Source organism: Pistacia vera, unplaced genomic scaffold (assembly GCF_008641045.1).
Source record: "Pistacia vera cultivar Batoury unplaced genomic scaffold, PisVer_v2 Contig1326, whole genome shotgun sequence".
Classification (NCBI taxonomy): Eukaryota; Viridiplantae; Streptophyta; class Magnoliopsida; order Sapindales; family Anacardiaceae; genus Pistacia; species Pistacia vera.
The window spans coordinates 58,901-73,294 of record NW_022195387.1 but is presented as its reverse complement, the minus strand read 5'-3'; the positions used below and the strand labels follow the sequence as shown (position 1 = coordinate 73,294).

General features: G+C 36.4%; 1 protein-coding gene across 1 annotated transcript; it reads right to left on the bottom strand.

The window, feature by feature from the left end:
• Positions 1 to 4,145: 4,145 nt before the first annotated feature.
• On the bottom strand, positions 4,146 to 14,119 carry LOC116122229 (F-box protein At1g78280). Its single transcript, XM_031408123.1, has 16 exons — positions 13,773 to 14,119; positions 13,396 to 13,506; positions 13,242 to 13,297; positions 13,015 to 13,157; positions 11,699 to 11,896; positions 11,416 to 11,615; positions 10,775 to 10,874; positions 10,109 to 10,684; positions 9,410 to 9,532; positions 8,475 to 8,555; positions 7,531 to 7,862; positions 7,150 to 7,401; positions 6,481 to 6,565; positions 6,107 to 6,332; positions 5,286 to 5,448; positions 4,146 to 4,486 (listed from the first exon to the last, which is right to left on the bottom strand). The coding sequence occupies exons 1-16, from the start codon at positions 13,928 to 13,930 to the stop codon at positions 4,348 to 4,350; spliced, it is 2,943 nt and encodes a 980-aa protein (XP_031263983.1). The 5' UTR covers positions 13,931 to 14,119; the 3' UTR covers positions 4,146 to 4,347.
• Positions 14,120 to 14,394: the final 275 nt, after the last annotated feature.

The window sequence follows — 14,394 nt, the reverse complement described above, 5'->3', positions numbered from 1 at the left end:
ATTGAAGCAAATAAAAAAACCAACTGCATATTCAAAAGCTAATCCTTCCATCTTACCTCAGCTGCTGAATCTCAATCTACTATTGGCCAGAATCATCCCAATGGTTACAGCTCTCGACATGCCACCGCAACATCCTAGGAAATCGCTGTTGCACATTCACATTTGTGCTCCTCCCCCCGCCTTGGCGAAGACAAGGGATGGCCTCGTACATCCAAGCATACATGTAAAAAAACAAGTCCATGTCATTATTCAAAACACACATATATAAAAAAATAACATAGAGCTATTAATATTACCTGCATTGCCCATGGGAAGCCAAACAAATTATACGTGCTGGTAAGCCTTCCCGCCCATTCGGCATGCTTTAACGCCATGTCTGGTTTTTAGGCTCTTGATGGTTCGCTCAAATGATATCCGTCCCCACGGATAAGAATTAAAGAACTCCAGTCGCTTACAAACAGCAACCAACTTTCTCAATAGCTTTTGTTGAGTCACAGCCAATAAGATAGAATGACCAAAAACAATATCAAGCACACTTTATACTTCTCTGCATCAACTAAACCGAACTGTAGATAGCTCTTCTCTAAAACTTTTCCTGTAATAGACTTGCCCCTGTTCAAAACCTTTTTACAAAAGTTTATGGCTCCCGCACTCTTTCTTACTGGCGTCTGCCCCGCCTTAGTGGCACTTCCCGCATCCTAAGCCCGTCACCAACGCATACTCCAATCATACCAAACCTAGTGGGCTTTCCCTCCACCACGAACCACATTTCATTTTTTTCTTGCTTTTTACTGAGTGCATCAACTAGTAATGCACTCCTGCCCCCAAAATGATTTTTCCACTTTTTTCCAATTCTAAAAACTGACCGAAAACAAGTGTCACCAAACATCTCTTTTCACCATGCTCATTCTAGAGCTAAAATGGCCCTTATTCTGTCAAAAACCTCCCAGCTCGCGACTCACCGTCACCCTTGCAGGGAAGTAGGGTACCTCTACACTATAGGCTCCAAACTCGTACTCTATACAGTTCGGTCCGCACATCTGCACAATCGATTATAAATAAAATGTCATCAACAAAAAATAAACCATAAACCCACTGTATCTCTTAAAACGATTCATGGACGACTTAAAGATCTTGAATGTGTCAGGCAAGATCGCTTAAGCGATTTTAAATCGCTTAAGCGAATCAACAGTTAACTGGAATCTCTTAATCGTGATTAGCCCAGAACTAAGTCGCATAAGCCACAAGAGTTAAGACCACATCATGAATCTCTTAACGGTTCATTGCTGCGATATGAGTAAAAACGCGAACTAGACTTAATGCGATACTAATGACGCTTAGGAAATTACAAGACAACTCCCAAACTAGTACCCTATCTTCGCCGGCTTCTCCTCGGCGCTGAAGATCCGCACGGCGACCACTCAACTGCCCCTGATATCGCCAGTGGAACCAACCTCCGGTCCTGCATTCTCTCCGGAATCCTCCTTCGGGTTGCCTGAGAGTCTCGCTCCTGATAACTCGTCTTCAGACCCCTGTGCTGGTTGTCTTCACTCATCTTCTGTGCCGCCGGCGTTCCTCTACGTGTGGACCACTTCAATGGTCAGTGATTCGACGCGGAGCAGCCATGAACTGCGTGAGCCACGGAATGTAGATTCGAAGTGGCGTGGGTTGCGTCGTCAATTTGTGAGTGTCACAGGCTTTGGATTGATTTGGTGTGAAAATGTGTAAGTTTGGATTGAAATATGGGCTGTATCGCGGGGAAAATCGCGCAGGATTCTGGTTATAGTGAAGGACAATCGTTCTTAGGGTTCAACAAATCGATCGCAAATCGAGCTATATCGCCGAAAATCGCGATTGTATTCGGTTTAGGTTTCAAGAAATTGATTTAGGGTGGCAAATCAATTGGTGTGGGATCGGAAAAAAATCGCGTCTCCCTTTCGTTCAAGAAATCGCGTGTCAAACTGATGAATCGATTAAGCGCACCCGTGCATAGAGTGTGGGGTTGTTTTGCGAAATTTCCAAATTTGAAAACTCATTATTTCTGATTCGGCCCACATATGTTGTAATCTTTTCATTTTAACCCATTTTACGTGTTTAAGATATCCACTATGCCCCGTCATCTCTCTAAATATAAACTATTTTATGAACAGTATTATCAAGGCCATTTCTGAAATGCAGAACTGGGGGGGACGGGCAGCTAAATTTTTCGGTTAAAAGTAGATACTGAAATGAAGAATCTTGTAATGGGTCGGTGCAACTGTTTCTTCTTTGGTTGAGCAGAAGGGTTGTTGCAACTGTTTTGCGTATAGATGTGAAAACCTTGGCTTGTTTGTTTAGATATTAAGTTGGTTGCAAACTTGAATAAAGGGGAAATGTTGACTTGTTTTGGTTTCTAGTTAAGCATATTTGAAGATAATTATTGTTTTTATCACTCTATCAGTTGGTTCTTACCTTGGAATAAAGATAGCAATGGTAAGGATTCGTTCGTGCCCTTGAATGAGCTTGTGGTTGTTGTCTCAGTCTATCCTGGACTGGTAATGCCTGTCTCTAACAATTAGAAGAAACCCAACGCATACTTTCCGTTAGGATGATCTCTGCCCTCGTGAAAACCGAGAATTATAAATCCAAAGTTCATCAAAACCACAGCATTAATCCTGTAATGATTGAATTTATGTTTGATAACAACAAACGCAGAAATTGCAATGAAAGCAATCTGAGTTGAACCTAGAAGAGAAGAAACAGAAATCGGAAGATAGGATAAACCAAAAGAATACAAGTAGATACCAAGACCAAGGAGAAATCCCAATAATGCACTAGCAGCGAAAAGCCAACGTGTGACAAGTAGTCTGCTACTTCGAGCTGTAGTTTAAGCTCGTTCGTAAGAAATGGCAATTGGAAGGATCAAGTAGTCTGCTTAAGGTGCTGCTACTCGCCGTATTAGTGATGAAGGCGATGAGTGATGGGAGCTCAAGTATGAGGTTCTGCAATTATGGTGACTAGGTAAGACACATCATTTTATATAATTAAAGTTAATAATGATTATCTGGTGATGAAAGAATACAACATGATCTAGCATATAGTAATTAATTATGTATGAAAAAAGCAAAATCATCCCAGAAAGTAGCATCACCGCGATTAAAACAAGTGATGCCAACGCCAGTCGCCATATTTAACTAAAGAATCAATAATACAAATCCATATACCCCTATTTAAAATCTGAAAAGCAAGCTAGATTGTCCTTTAGGTTTAGGGTTACTAATCATCACCACTCGTTAGCATTTTAGTTGCAGTATTTTATAATGTTGTTCTATTTTATTTGTCAATGGGGGAGTGGGGAAGACGAGACAATCTATTAAACCTCATCAGGAGGTTGGACGACAAGACAAGCACTAGAATTGAGATTGCTAGAAAGTACGAATGGCACACCTCATTTAATCACTTATGGAAGATAACAAGAATCATCATTACCAATCCCAAAAGATTAAAATACTTAAATCTTCTGATGAAACAAGAAATCGCTATAATATGTACTGAATCAACTACACCGATTCGTTCTTGAATTAAAAAAAAGAAGAGTTAGGAGCTTCATTAATATCACCACTACTAGTTTTTGTGCCCAATCCTGCTAAGTTCTGGCCATGAGCCAGACCTCTGGGTGATAATTTGAACCTGGGTAAAAGTGTTTTGAATCAAACAAAGGGCAAGGAAATAATGTGGAACAACTGGCTAAAACTTGTCTCGGTACAACTCTTATTTTTGAGTTCTTTGATCATTATAATCATGTTGATTTCGCATTCCCAAGTTAAGTTCCAGATCTCACTTAAGCTTCAGTTACTAGCTGCAAAGTTGCTTGAAGGTAGAGACGATCTTGATTGATCTCACACACTTCAATTTTGAAATACACTCTATCAATATAAGACGACGACGTGTAGAGTCGAAGGTCATCAAACCATTTGATCTGAGGGGCATTAGCTAACTGAAAAGTTTTATGCATACAAATAATTCAAATTAAATCTTTCCAATATTCCATTTTAATTAAACAATCAACACTAATGACTCAGTCTGAACAAATAGGCCTGAGCCTGATAAACCTTATTTTTTCTATTGAACCACAGCTGTAATCAAAATAATCTGACAGAAAAACGTGTAAAAATTTAAAATTATTCAATTTTTATGTTATTTTTTTCCCTTACAACAAAAATTGTAATGCAAATTTAAATTACATGAAGGATTACCAGTTTTTCAAAACTAATGATAAAGATCAAATATGTGTTTGTATGTTTAGACTCAAAAAGCACAGTCGTTGGAGGGTGTAAAACCGTAAATAAATGAGAAACGCAAGAATGATCAGGGGAAGCCCTTGTAATTATTTAGGTCTCCCCACAATTTCAACTCAACTTCTTCCCATGATTTGGCCATCCTTAATTCCTTCCACATACCAAAAATAGCTCCCAAGACATTATCTTTATGCAAAATACAGTAGCACCTGCAGACATGAAGCCATCCAAAAGATTAATATAGATATGCTCAATCTACAGCAAAACGTACAAGCACGTGAAGAACGCTGATTAGCATGATGATGGCAGATTGATGCTGATATAGGATGAAAACATGGACAGTATAACAATGATGCTCAAACTTATAATGGATATCATATTTAATTTGCTCATATCCATCGTTGAAGACCTATATTCAGAAAATACTCTATTAACCCATTAGCAAATTATCCTATTAATATCTTGGATTTTTCAAAGAAGAGATTCAGGTTAAATAATTTGAATGCTTAGATACAAAATAAATGAACAGTTTCAAGCTTAAGGCCCCTTAACCTGGATGCTGAATTAGAGAATTAAAGTTATAGGTTGGGTTGAGACTGAATTTAACTCAGGTTATATTGGATTGAAGCGGATTGTCAAAATATTAATTGAAAAGAAAGCATGCAATAGTGTACTAGCTATTTTCAATATATGGCACTAGAATAATTAAGGAGGGGCATGATTTATAAACACACCATTACAGGGGCCATAAACCTCTGAATTTCAAACCCGTTTAACTGGTACTACTTCAGATAGTATATCTTTCCCGACGGTACTACAATTCGTGTCATTTTTTATGATAATTTCCTTACAATGTTAAATTTACTTGAGCAGTAATAATTGATAGTGTTGTCAATATCATATTACATGAATGATAAATGCATAATTGAACATCAATAATAGCATTGATAAAAATTCGATCGTGAGGTACCCAAAGACAGAAAAAGCATAAATGAGGATGTTCCTTACATGGTGTGGTATGAAAGTCGTGCAAACTTGTCATCTCCTGATTCAGGCTGCGGCATTCTTCTCAATAAAGGGAGTTTATAGCTCTCTAAAAATTGCTTAAAGAGACAAGAATCGCCTCTAAAGACATCTATATATATAGGTATCAAGTCATAGATAGGATCACCTGCAAAAGGATAAAACTCAGATAGATTGTTACATAAAGTTGATTTAACTGTATGCATTACCTCAACATTTACATTTTAATTGACCAATAATAACTACTTTCAAAGTGAGGAAAAACAGAAAATCAACTTGCCTACAAGCCTAATACCATGTTTTTATACACACGAAGTACCCAAAGGTTAGAGCATTGGTTGTCCCACCAGACCTAGAGTTCACAATCGGAACATTGCTACATGACATTCTGTAAAGCAGAGGAACTGATGCATATCCGATGGATTGAAGGATTTCCATTGCAATAATGTAAAACAGACAAAAACATAGATAAAATTTCAAGTTTCCCCAGGTAGTATATTTAAGGTAGAAATATCTGGGTTAAGAGGAATTTGATAAAAACTCGAGGCAAAAACTCTCTATGAGAAAGATAAATAATGCTTCTAGCCTTATAGTTTATAGTAGCCATTTGTTGCTCAGAATCTGCAAGTTTTAAGTTTTATCGTTCACGTTCTGCTTGTCTGGTATTTTGTAGCCTTTTCTTTAATCTCTTTATCTTTAGGCCTTTCAGTAGATTGGCTGCTGGTTGGGTTATTTTTCTTCTTTTCATGACAAAATCATGGTTATAGCTACATAGAATAGAAATTGCATTAACCAAAAGCACTAACCTATAGAAAGATCACTAAAATCAAGAATGTGAGTTGGACGCCATGACTTGTCTTCTCCACTGCCATCATAGCCATTCATGGACCCAGTGTCCCTCGGGCCAGAATCTGCAGCATTTTCACTCAAGCATGAGCTAGCATAGCACCGTTCCATGTGAATATTGTCATCCATGATATCTGAGTGTATCCAGGAGCAAGGTTTGCAAACTTTATTCAGGCCATTCTCATCCTGAAAACAAACAAGCAAGATCCAACTGATAATGAAAAACTAATAATACTTTACCTAATAGAGGTTCCACCATGATATATCTTTACCCGAAACAAAAGATATCACAGCCAAAAAAAAAAAGAAAAAGTTGGTGCGCTACAGAAGAAACCTTGTACACGTGAAGCAACTTTGCAAAATCATCAGGTATGTATTCATCAACTTTCTCTATCAGTGTCCCAGGAATTGGATCGCCCCTACAAGTTGCAACATAAGGATCTCAGAGGTGCCACACAGAACCTTTAAGTGCAAAACACATAAAACATGAAGCTCTAAATTCACATCAGTAGTAACAGAAACTGTCTAATGAAAAAATGTATCAATTATAGAGAAAAACAAATTATAAAGAAATTTGGTTTATTTAATTAAGCACTTCCAAGTATTCAAACTTTGGCATACTATGCAGACTCAATCAAGGTGACCAGATTTATTGGAAAAATTGGGAATAAAAACACACACGCACACTAAGCCTCCTAATCTAAAAATTGGGAGTTGTCGTGTCTGAAAGGCCATTATCAAATTAATATACAAACTTGTTTCTAGTGATAATTTAAAAGAAGATGAATATGAGGAGGAAATAAGTGTGAGATGCTTAAGCGAATCCCCCTCAGTTCATCCGAACCGGATGATGTACAGGTAGTAACCAGTATTTAAAATAAATAAAGCATGTCATGAAATGTGCATATCAATCTGCCAAAAATCATATGCAATTAGCAGTTGGGATATTTAACAGGCTTGAGGTGTCAACAAGACATAGAAGGCAAAAGAAGTGTCTTCATACCAGTTAGTCAGGCGGCTTGCAACATCCTTCTTCTTCTCAGCAAGAGTTCTGATAAAAAATTCCCATTCCACTGGAATATTTGATTTACAGAGAAAATCCTCCATACAACCATTTGTCAGTTCCATTTTCTGTTTAAAACTTGATAAGGTTAAGTCATCGAAAGGTGGATAAGGCAAGAGATGAAGGTTACGCAGCTGCTCTCCCAAAAAGGAGGCTAAGTTTAGCATATCTTCCCAGGTGACTGTATCTCTTCTGCAAAAAGAATAAAAATGCAGTTTTTATGCCTGAAGCTACACCAAGGGTACTCCTAGCACATCTGTAATTTCAAAAGCTGAGCTGCATCTGAACTAGAACAAGAAACAATTATGTTAAGACACTTACAACTGGGCAAATATCTTCCCTTTGCATCGTTTTGTTATTACATATGGCCATATCCCTGTGCATCCATCTGAAGTTTTTAATTCGCATACTGATTTTCCCGCTCTTTTATATTCAAATTGTTTCTTGCTCCATATGCCAAAAGGGAAATCGTCTTCTCTGTAGTTCCATGAGATAAGATTGCACTTACCAATCGCATCAGGCACCCCTTTGCCATCCCAAGGCACAACTTTGTACGAACCATTTTCAAGATAAAGAATTCCGCTCGCCAATATCTCAGGAATGTGATTTTTCAGAGGGGAGTTGACTTTAGACAGTGAACTATAAAATTCTAGCTGCAATCAAGTGAAGCATTAGAGTGTGAACAGTACTTTTGGATCCTTTTTTTCACCTAAGTTTCTAGGACTAATGTTTCTCAATACATTCTCAAATCCAAATTTGATAGATAGATCTTGTGTATCAATTAAATAAGGAGTGAGGTTATATACACCCAATAAAGTGCTTTGAACACCCATTTTTTTATACACCCACAACTAAATTAAAAATTAGAGTTTTACTCCACATATCTTCATAATTCTAATACAAAATCCATAGATCCTTGCTAAAGTGTTAGAAAAATACAATGAAAACCAAAAATTTGATAAAAAAATAATTCCTAAAATTTTAGTAGTGTATACTTAGAGAAAAAAGGATGGAGAGTATCTTGTGTACCAATAGCCCCATCTTAATTAAATTATAACAACGCAAACTGGGCTTATGTGTTTGGATTCAGGTGACAAGGTTAATCTGTTCAAATCTATGTGATATCTTCGGATCCATGTGATAGGACACATATATAGTTTATACATTGTTGTTGAGACCTTTCCTACCAGATTTAATTTATAAAATTAATGGCCACACAACACAGGACATAAAACATGAACTGAGGAGAAAAAATTAAAACTCACCTCAGTGCCCAAACCATAAAGCGAAGATTCTAACCCTTCTTCAACAAAAATTTTGACTACACAGTCAGCCATGAGATAAACCTGTCAAAGCAAGATTAGACCAACTAAGCTACAAAAAAATTCATTTGTATAAACTAAAGCTGCTTTCTAGTAATCAAATTTATATATTCTTGACATCAACAGCCAACTGACACAAATCAGATTCGTAACATTAACAGCATATTACATCGTGCCATGTTACAATAAAAGAAAATGCCACAGTAGTGGAATTTCTTTCAGTCTAAAATCTTAGGATCTCCAATGCTTTGTTGATGGTAGCATAATCCAAATCACTCCTCATTCAAAGAAATTCAGTTCTGTGAGGCTCAAGTTAACCTCAACATGAGTTGCTACTATTTGCTATGTAAGTTTAATAGATTGCCCCTCTCTAGGAGACAGTCAGCTAAATCCTACTCCCTCTAGTCTTTGTGTGGTGGAACCACACAAGAGAAATGCCAGATGAGAAATGCAAAAAAATAGAAAACGAAATATGGTGGAAAGAAAAATTACATGAGGTCCAGAAGTTTTAAGATTAGGTAAATGATTTAATTATGCAGCCCTGCGGTTGCTAGCATCCATACAGACAAACACTTTGAAAGAGATCAGCTTTAGGTCTTAGCACGATTCGAAATCAAACCTTGCCTTTGTATTCATATCTTACCCTCCACAAAGAATCCCTCTCAAAAGTAAACCACTACATTCAAAATCAAACCTTACTGAAAACCTTGTCCTGTCATCAATCAGATCCTTGCATTGATTCCTCATATTTCAATATGTTAAAGTTAATGCAATTCAACAGATAAAAGGGCAATATAACATGACAGACTTGACTAAGAAATAGAAATAAAAAATGAAATTCAGAAAAACATGGCTTGACATAAAAACAATGAACTCACAGGATTGCTTCCAGTGCCAACAGGGAGCCTCTCTTCAGTTGTGAGAGGAGGAAGATCGTGGAAATTGCGAATTTCTTCCAGGCGCTCCAACCATTTGCCTGCATTTAAAGCAAGGCATGCTCCCTAAGACAATTCCGAGCAACTGTCAGAAAATATAGGCATGACAAGTAGAAGGCAAAAATAACCATAAAACTCAAATTTCAACACATAGGAACCAAACCACCTTGATGAAAAGTTTCATTGAAAACATAGGAAGCAAATGACTACTAGATAACCTTATTCAAAAGTTTCTGTTTCCTTATTTAACATTATAGAACTCATCGTCCTACGAGAAGAATCGTCATTCACTCTTGACCAAGGTGATCACTAAGGTGACCAGGATCATCAAGTTTACCATTGACCAAGGTTATCATGATATTTTCCAAGGTAAAAAGAGCATATAGGCAAGTTAATATTGTTGCTAAATATGTATGGTCAGCAAGAATTTAGCTTCTTATACATTAAGACTTGCTCAATGAACACCTTGGTATTGGAATAGTGGGTCTGCAGAAGGAGAATCTGGTAGTATTTTACACATTTGGCTTAATAAATTCATCTCACTTACAGCTCGAAAGAAAGGAAATAGTTATTATTCGTTCAATGTAAATAAAAGCCCAACTTGACAAGCACAAAGAAAATGCTAAAAGGAAAAGGAATTACCTTCCACACTAGCCCTCTCATTTCCGGTTTACCAACCCAAAGCTTATATAACCATTCTCTCATTTCTCGTTGCCCTATGCAGTTGCCTGAGTTCCATGGAAAATTATAGTGGTCTCTCTCTTCATCTAAAAACTTCTCCAAGAAACTTATATCATAAGAAAATCCCTGTTTCCACAAATTATAGCTTTTTGAAACACCATTAATTGCTTCTTCACAATTTTGATTCTCCCTGGAACTGTTAATTCTCACCCTCTTCTCCTTCCTAGTCATGTCTGGATAACTCAGTGATTTATCATCACAGCATGCATTCTTTTCGAAAGCCTCAAGACCACCTTCATCAAGAGCAAGCAATCCAGCACGGCAAACACCTTTATGACGATAACCAGGAGCCATATCCAGACAAACAAATTCAAAGTTGTTGGAATCAACAAAATTTTGGGTAACAGCAATAGTTGTTTCCAAATTCAGGACACAGTGCCACCATCCACTTGGAACAAAAATTGTCTCCCCGGGTTGTTGGGTACACTCAATTGGTTTGTCATCATCGGCAAGAAGAGGATAGAAGTCTAGCCACCACTATAAACACACACATAAAAAAAAGGTGACTCAGTAAAGGTGAATCAGATGAATGATACTAGAAAAGGAGATGAAATCTTTATAAAATACCTGCAGAGATGATGGGGTCTCAATATTGACATCACCATCTTCATCATTTACATGAACTGTAACACCGAGCGGTACTCGTCCAGGAGGATATAATGCCCACCTATCCATCGATCAAAAGAGACAGTCTTGTAGAAATCAGCTATTTCAATTACCGAGGGTTAAATAGTTTGCCTGCAGCCTAATATGCCAAGACCAATATCCCTCACATTAACATGTACAACTATGCCAAAACTTAAATTGGCAAGAGAACACAGCCGTGATTAAGAGGACAAAACAAAAATCAAGCTTTCCATGCTCAGGTTTTGACTTTTTTAGTCCAGTTAGAGAAGAAAAAGAAAATGATAAAGAAACTACAAGACCAAAATCAACCATAAAGGCCTGCACACATGGCATGCATGGTACAAAAATTATGCATTTCATGATACTGTACACATCATTAAAAACTACAACTAACAAAACAAGAACAAAAAATCTAGGATATTCCAAAGGTAAAATTGACTCTTTGTTGAACTTCTCTTTTTCCTATATAATTACTTTGCAAAACAATTAATTACTAAAAAAATAGAACTATAAGGTGATAGGTATTGGTATTGCAAATAAAAATATTGACCAAAAAACAGTAAGTAACATATGATATATACCTTTTACGGCCACATAATAGAGTATTCCATGCACTAGTAAGTGCTGGGTCAACATGCCATGAAGCACCAGACCTCTCTGGACCAACAATAAACCATCGATACGATGGCCGCTGATCTCTATCTAAAACAGCAAATAAGTCTTCTTGAAATAGATGAGGCACACTGTAATCCTCCAACAATCCAGGTGCAGCTTCCCCAAACTATATAAAAAGACAGTTAACATCAAATTTTCTTACAGGAAAAAAAAATTGGTTGAATGAATATTATTACAACCATAGAGCACCTTAGCATCAAAAATATATAGGGGGTCTTCATCACGCTGAACCTTCGTGTATGAGACGTAATCCTTAAATTTCATTGAGATATTTCGTACACCCCTTTGAGAAATGTTAAATTTTGTGTCTCCATATTTCATCAATAGCTGGCCAACTGTCCATGTAGTCCTTGCAGGCCAAGTATCAGCCAATCCACTAAGCAAAACCTGATGAGGACCGAAACACATGAACAAGCCAAATCACATACTATTACAATTTTCAACTTCTGACTACAGAATTTCATAAAGTATGAAAGAAAGGCATATACTGTGAAATAAAAAGTGGCTCATGGAACTAGCTCCCCCTTCTCTTTACCTATAATATCAGAAAAACTATTTCTTTTTATTAAAAAATTATCACTTTCACTTTTCTTTAATTATTTATTCATCTATTTATGTATTTATTGAGGCTAACAATTAGCATGACATGTAACTATTAGTAAAACCTGTTCTTGGATCACAAATAATCAAAACATAGTGTATCTGCAGGACTGAAAGATGGTAAAACTATATGTAACTGTGGCAAATTGGGTATCCATAATCATAGTATGGTATTTTGGAGGAAGTGAAAATGGTAATCATGATTACATGGTAAAAAGAGACATCAAAGAGGTACTTCATCATGACAGTGGTGGAGGCAATCTGGTGGTGATGACAAAGTGGGGTGTGTAAATGTAGCAATGATAGTGTGGTACTGGTGGTAGCTATATAGCACCAAGGAGGGGAATGACATTATGGTTGCGGCAACAGAATAAATGGTGACATGGCATTAATAGCTTAATTTGGAGAGTTATCTTCTGAAGCAGTAACAATGGTACTTGTCAGTTGCTCGTGAATGTTGCAGCAGAGGAGTTGAAAGAAGACAAGGGAAGGTTCACAGAGGGTTAGCATACATTCTGAGAAGCATCATTTCTACCTTAATTTTGTTTCTTTATATGTTGATTCAACATTTCAAAAACTATCACCTGTTTGATGCCCTTCCTCTAGCATTCATAAATCTTCTAAAATATACTCAAACCCCTATTGAAAGAAATTAAAAGAAGCCACCAAGGAAACAAAGGCAGGAAAGTTAAATATGACTTCAGATAATTATAGAAGATTTAAATATATGACAACATTAAAAGAAAGTATGCAAGGAGATAAAAGCTTACACAATAAGGGATAACATAATAGAACTAAAAGAACAATGTATTAGTAAATCTTTCCAAATAGAGTAGAAACATCCTTTCCAATGGTTTCAATCCAAAGTAATTTATTGAATCTAAAATCAAGAATTTACACCCTACCACATCAGTCTCATTACGTGCATGATTAAAATCTTCCAAAGTGAGGACTTTCCTTGCTTTCAGAACCCGGTTATCAAAAGAGAAGGCATATAATGAAGTATTGCACCTATAAAATCTTCTGTACAAGAATGGAGAATAGAATCCTAAAAAAGGTAATGTCAGTGACTTAAGATTACTAGGAGAAAGAAAAAGTATATAGAAAACATTACGAATATCATTAGATATACCATCAAAATGCAACGGCCTTCTGCATGATTCTTCATATTCAATAGGCGGATCCTCTCTGTGTCAGTAAAGCACAACAGAAACTATTACATTATATACCAAAAAAGGAATATTGTGAAACAAGGTGAAAAATATAGCATTAGTTTGAAAGATTACAATTGCAAAGTGGTCTTCTTCCAAGAGCCTTTGTACTGGAGTAGGCCATTCGCTTTCCTGACGCATAAACCCGTCCACAGTGGTTCTTCATTGCAAAATATATACATGACACTGCATATCAGAAACAAAAAATCATATGAATTCAACAAGTCGACGGCCAAAGATGAATTCAACAGAAAAAATAAAATTAACAGCTAAGTTTAAAAAAAAGAAATTGAGATTGTAGAAGTTAATCAACGTATAATTAACTTTGGCAATGCTATTCAATCATATAGTCATTAACTCTCGAATTGCCAAAATAAGCTCAATTCATCGTTAACTCAGATTTATTAATTAGAATTTAATAAATAATTATAATAATAAGTCGCAGATAAAACCTGCTAACGCAAGCGAGACGACCGACATCACGAGGAGTGAGGTTTTCCAAGATATAGCAAATGAGTTCATCGGGAAGGACTTTAAGGTTGCCTAGAGCATCAGGTCTGCGATCTTTTGTTGCGACTCCATTACCATTATTATTATCAGAATTCTCCATTGATTTGATTGCTTTTGCTCAGCTATACTATCAAAGGTTTCCAAATCTCTCGAGGTGGATTTGGTTTACTCTTTTTAAATGTTCGCTTTTGATAGAACGCGGCCACTTGCAAAGATGGTGCCCACCTGAGGTTCGCCTAGAGTTTAAGCAACCTTGATAGCGCGTGTATGTGGAAACCGTTTTCATTGCCGCGTAGACCGGTTACACGTGTGCTTCGCAATTGAACGCAGACCAAAAAAAAAAAAGTTGTTTATGAAATTTTAAATATAATTGTCTTAATTTGTGTAATTTTGCTGAAATCAATATATTAAAGCTTAATTAATATATTTTTATTCTTATAAATAAAAAAAAATAGATTTTCAGTTTTTTAATGTTATTGTTTATCTTTAAAGACACAAGTTAACAAATCTCAGGAAAAAAAAATATATGATATAAATATCTATCGTATAGTTTAATAAAATTAT

Excerpts from the sequence above, each read along its gene's own strand:
- LOC116122229 (XM_031408123.1), bottom strand. The coding sequence starts at position 13,930 with ATGGAGAATTCTGATAATAATAATGGTAATGGAGTCGCAACAAAAGAT. Across the intron at positions 11,616-11,698 it reads TATATATTTTTGATGCTAAG|TTTGGGGAAGCTGCACCTGG; the intron begins GTGCTCTATGGT and ends CTTTTTATATAG. Across the intron at positions 7,863-8,474 it reads TTTATGGTTTGGGCACTGAG|CTAGAATTTTATAGTTCACT; the intron begins GTGAGTTTTAAT and ends ACTTGATTGCAG.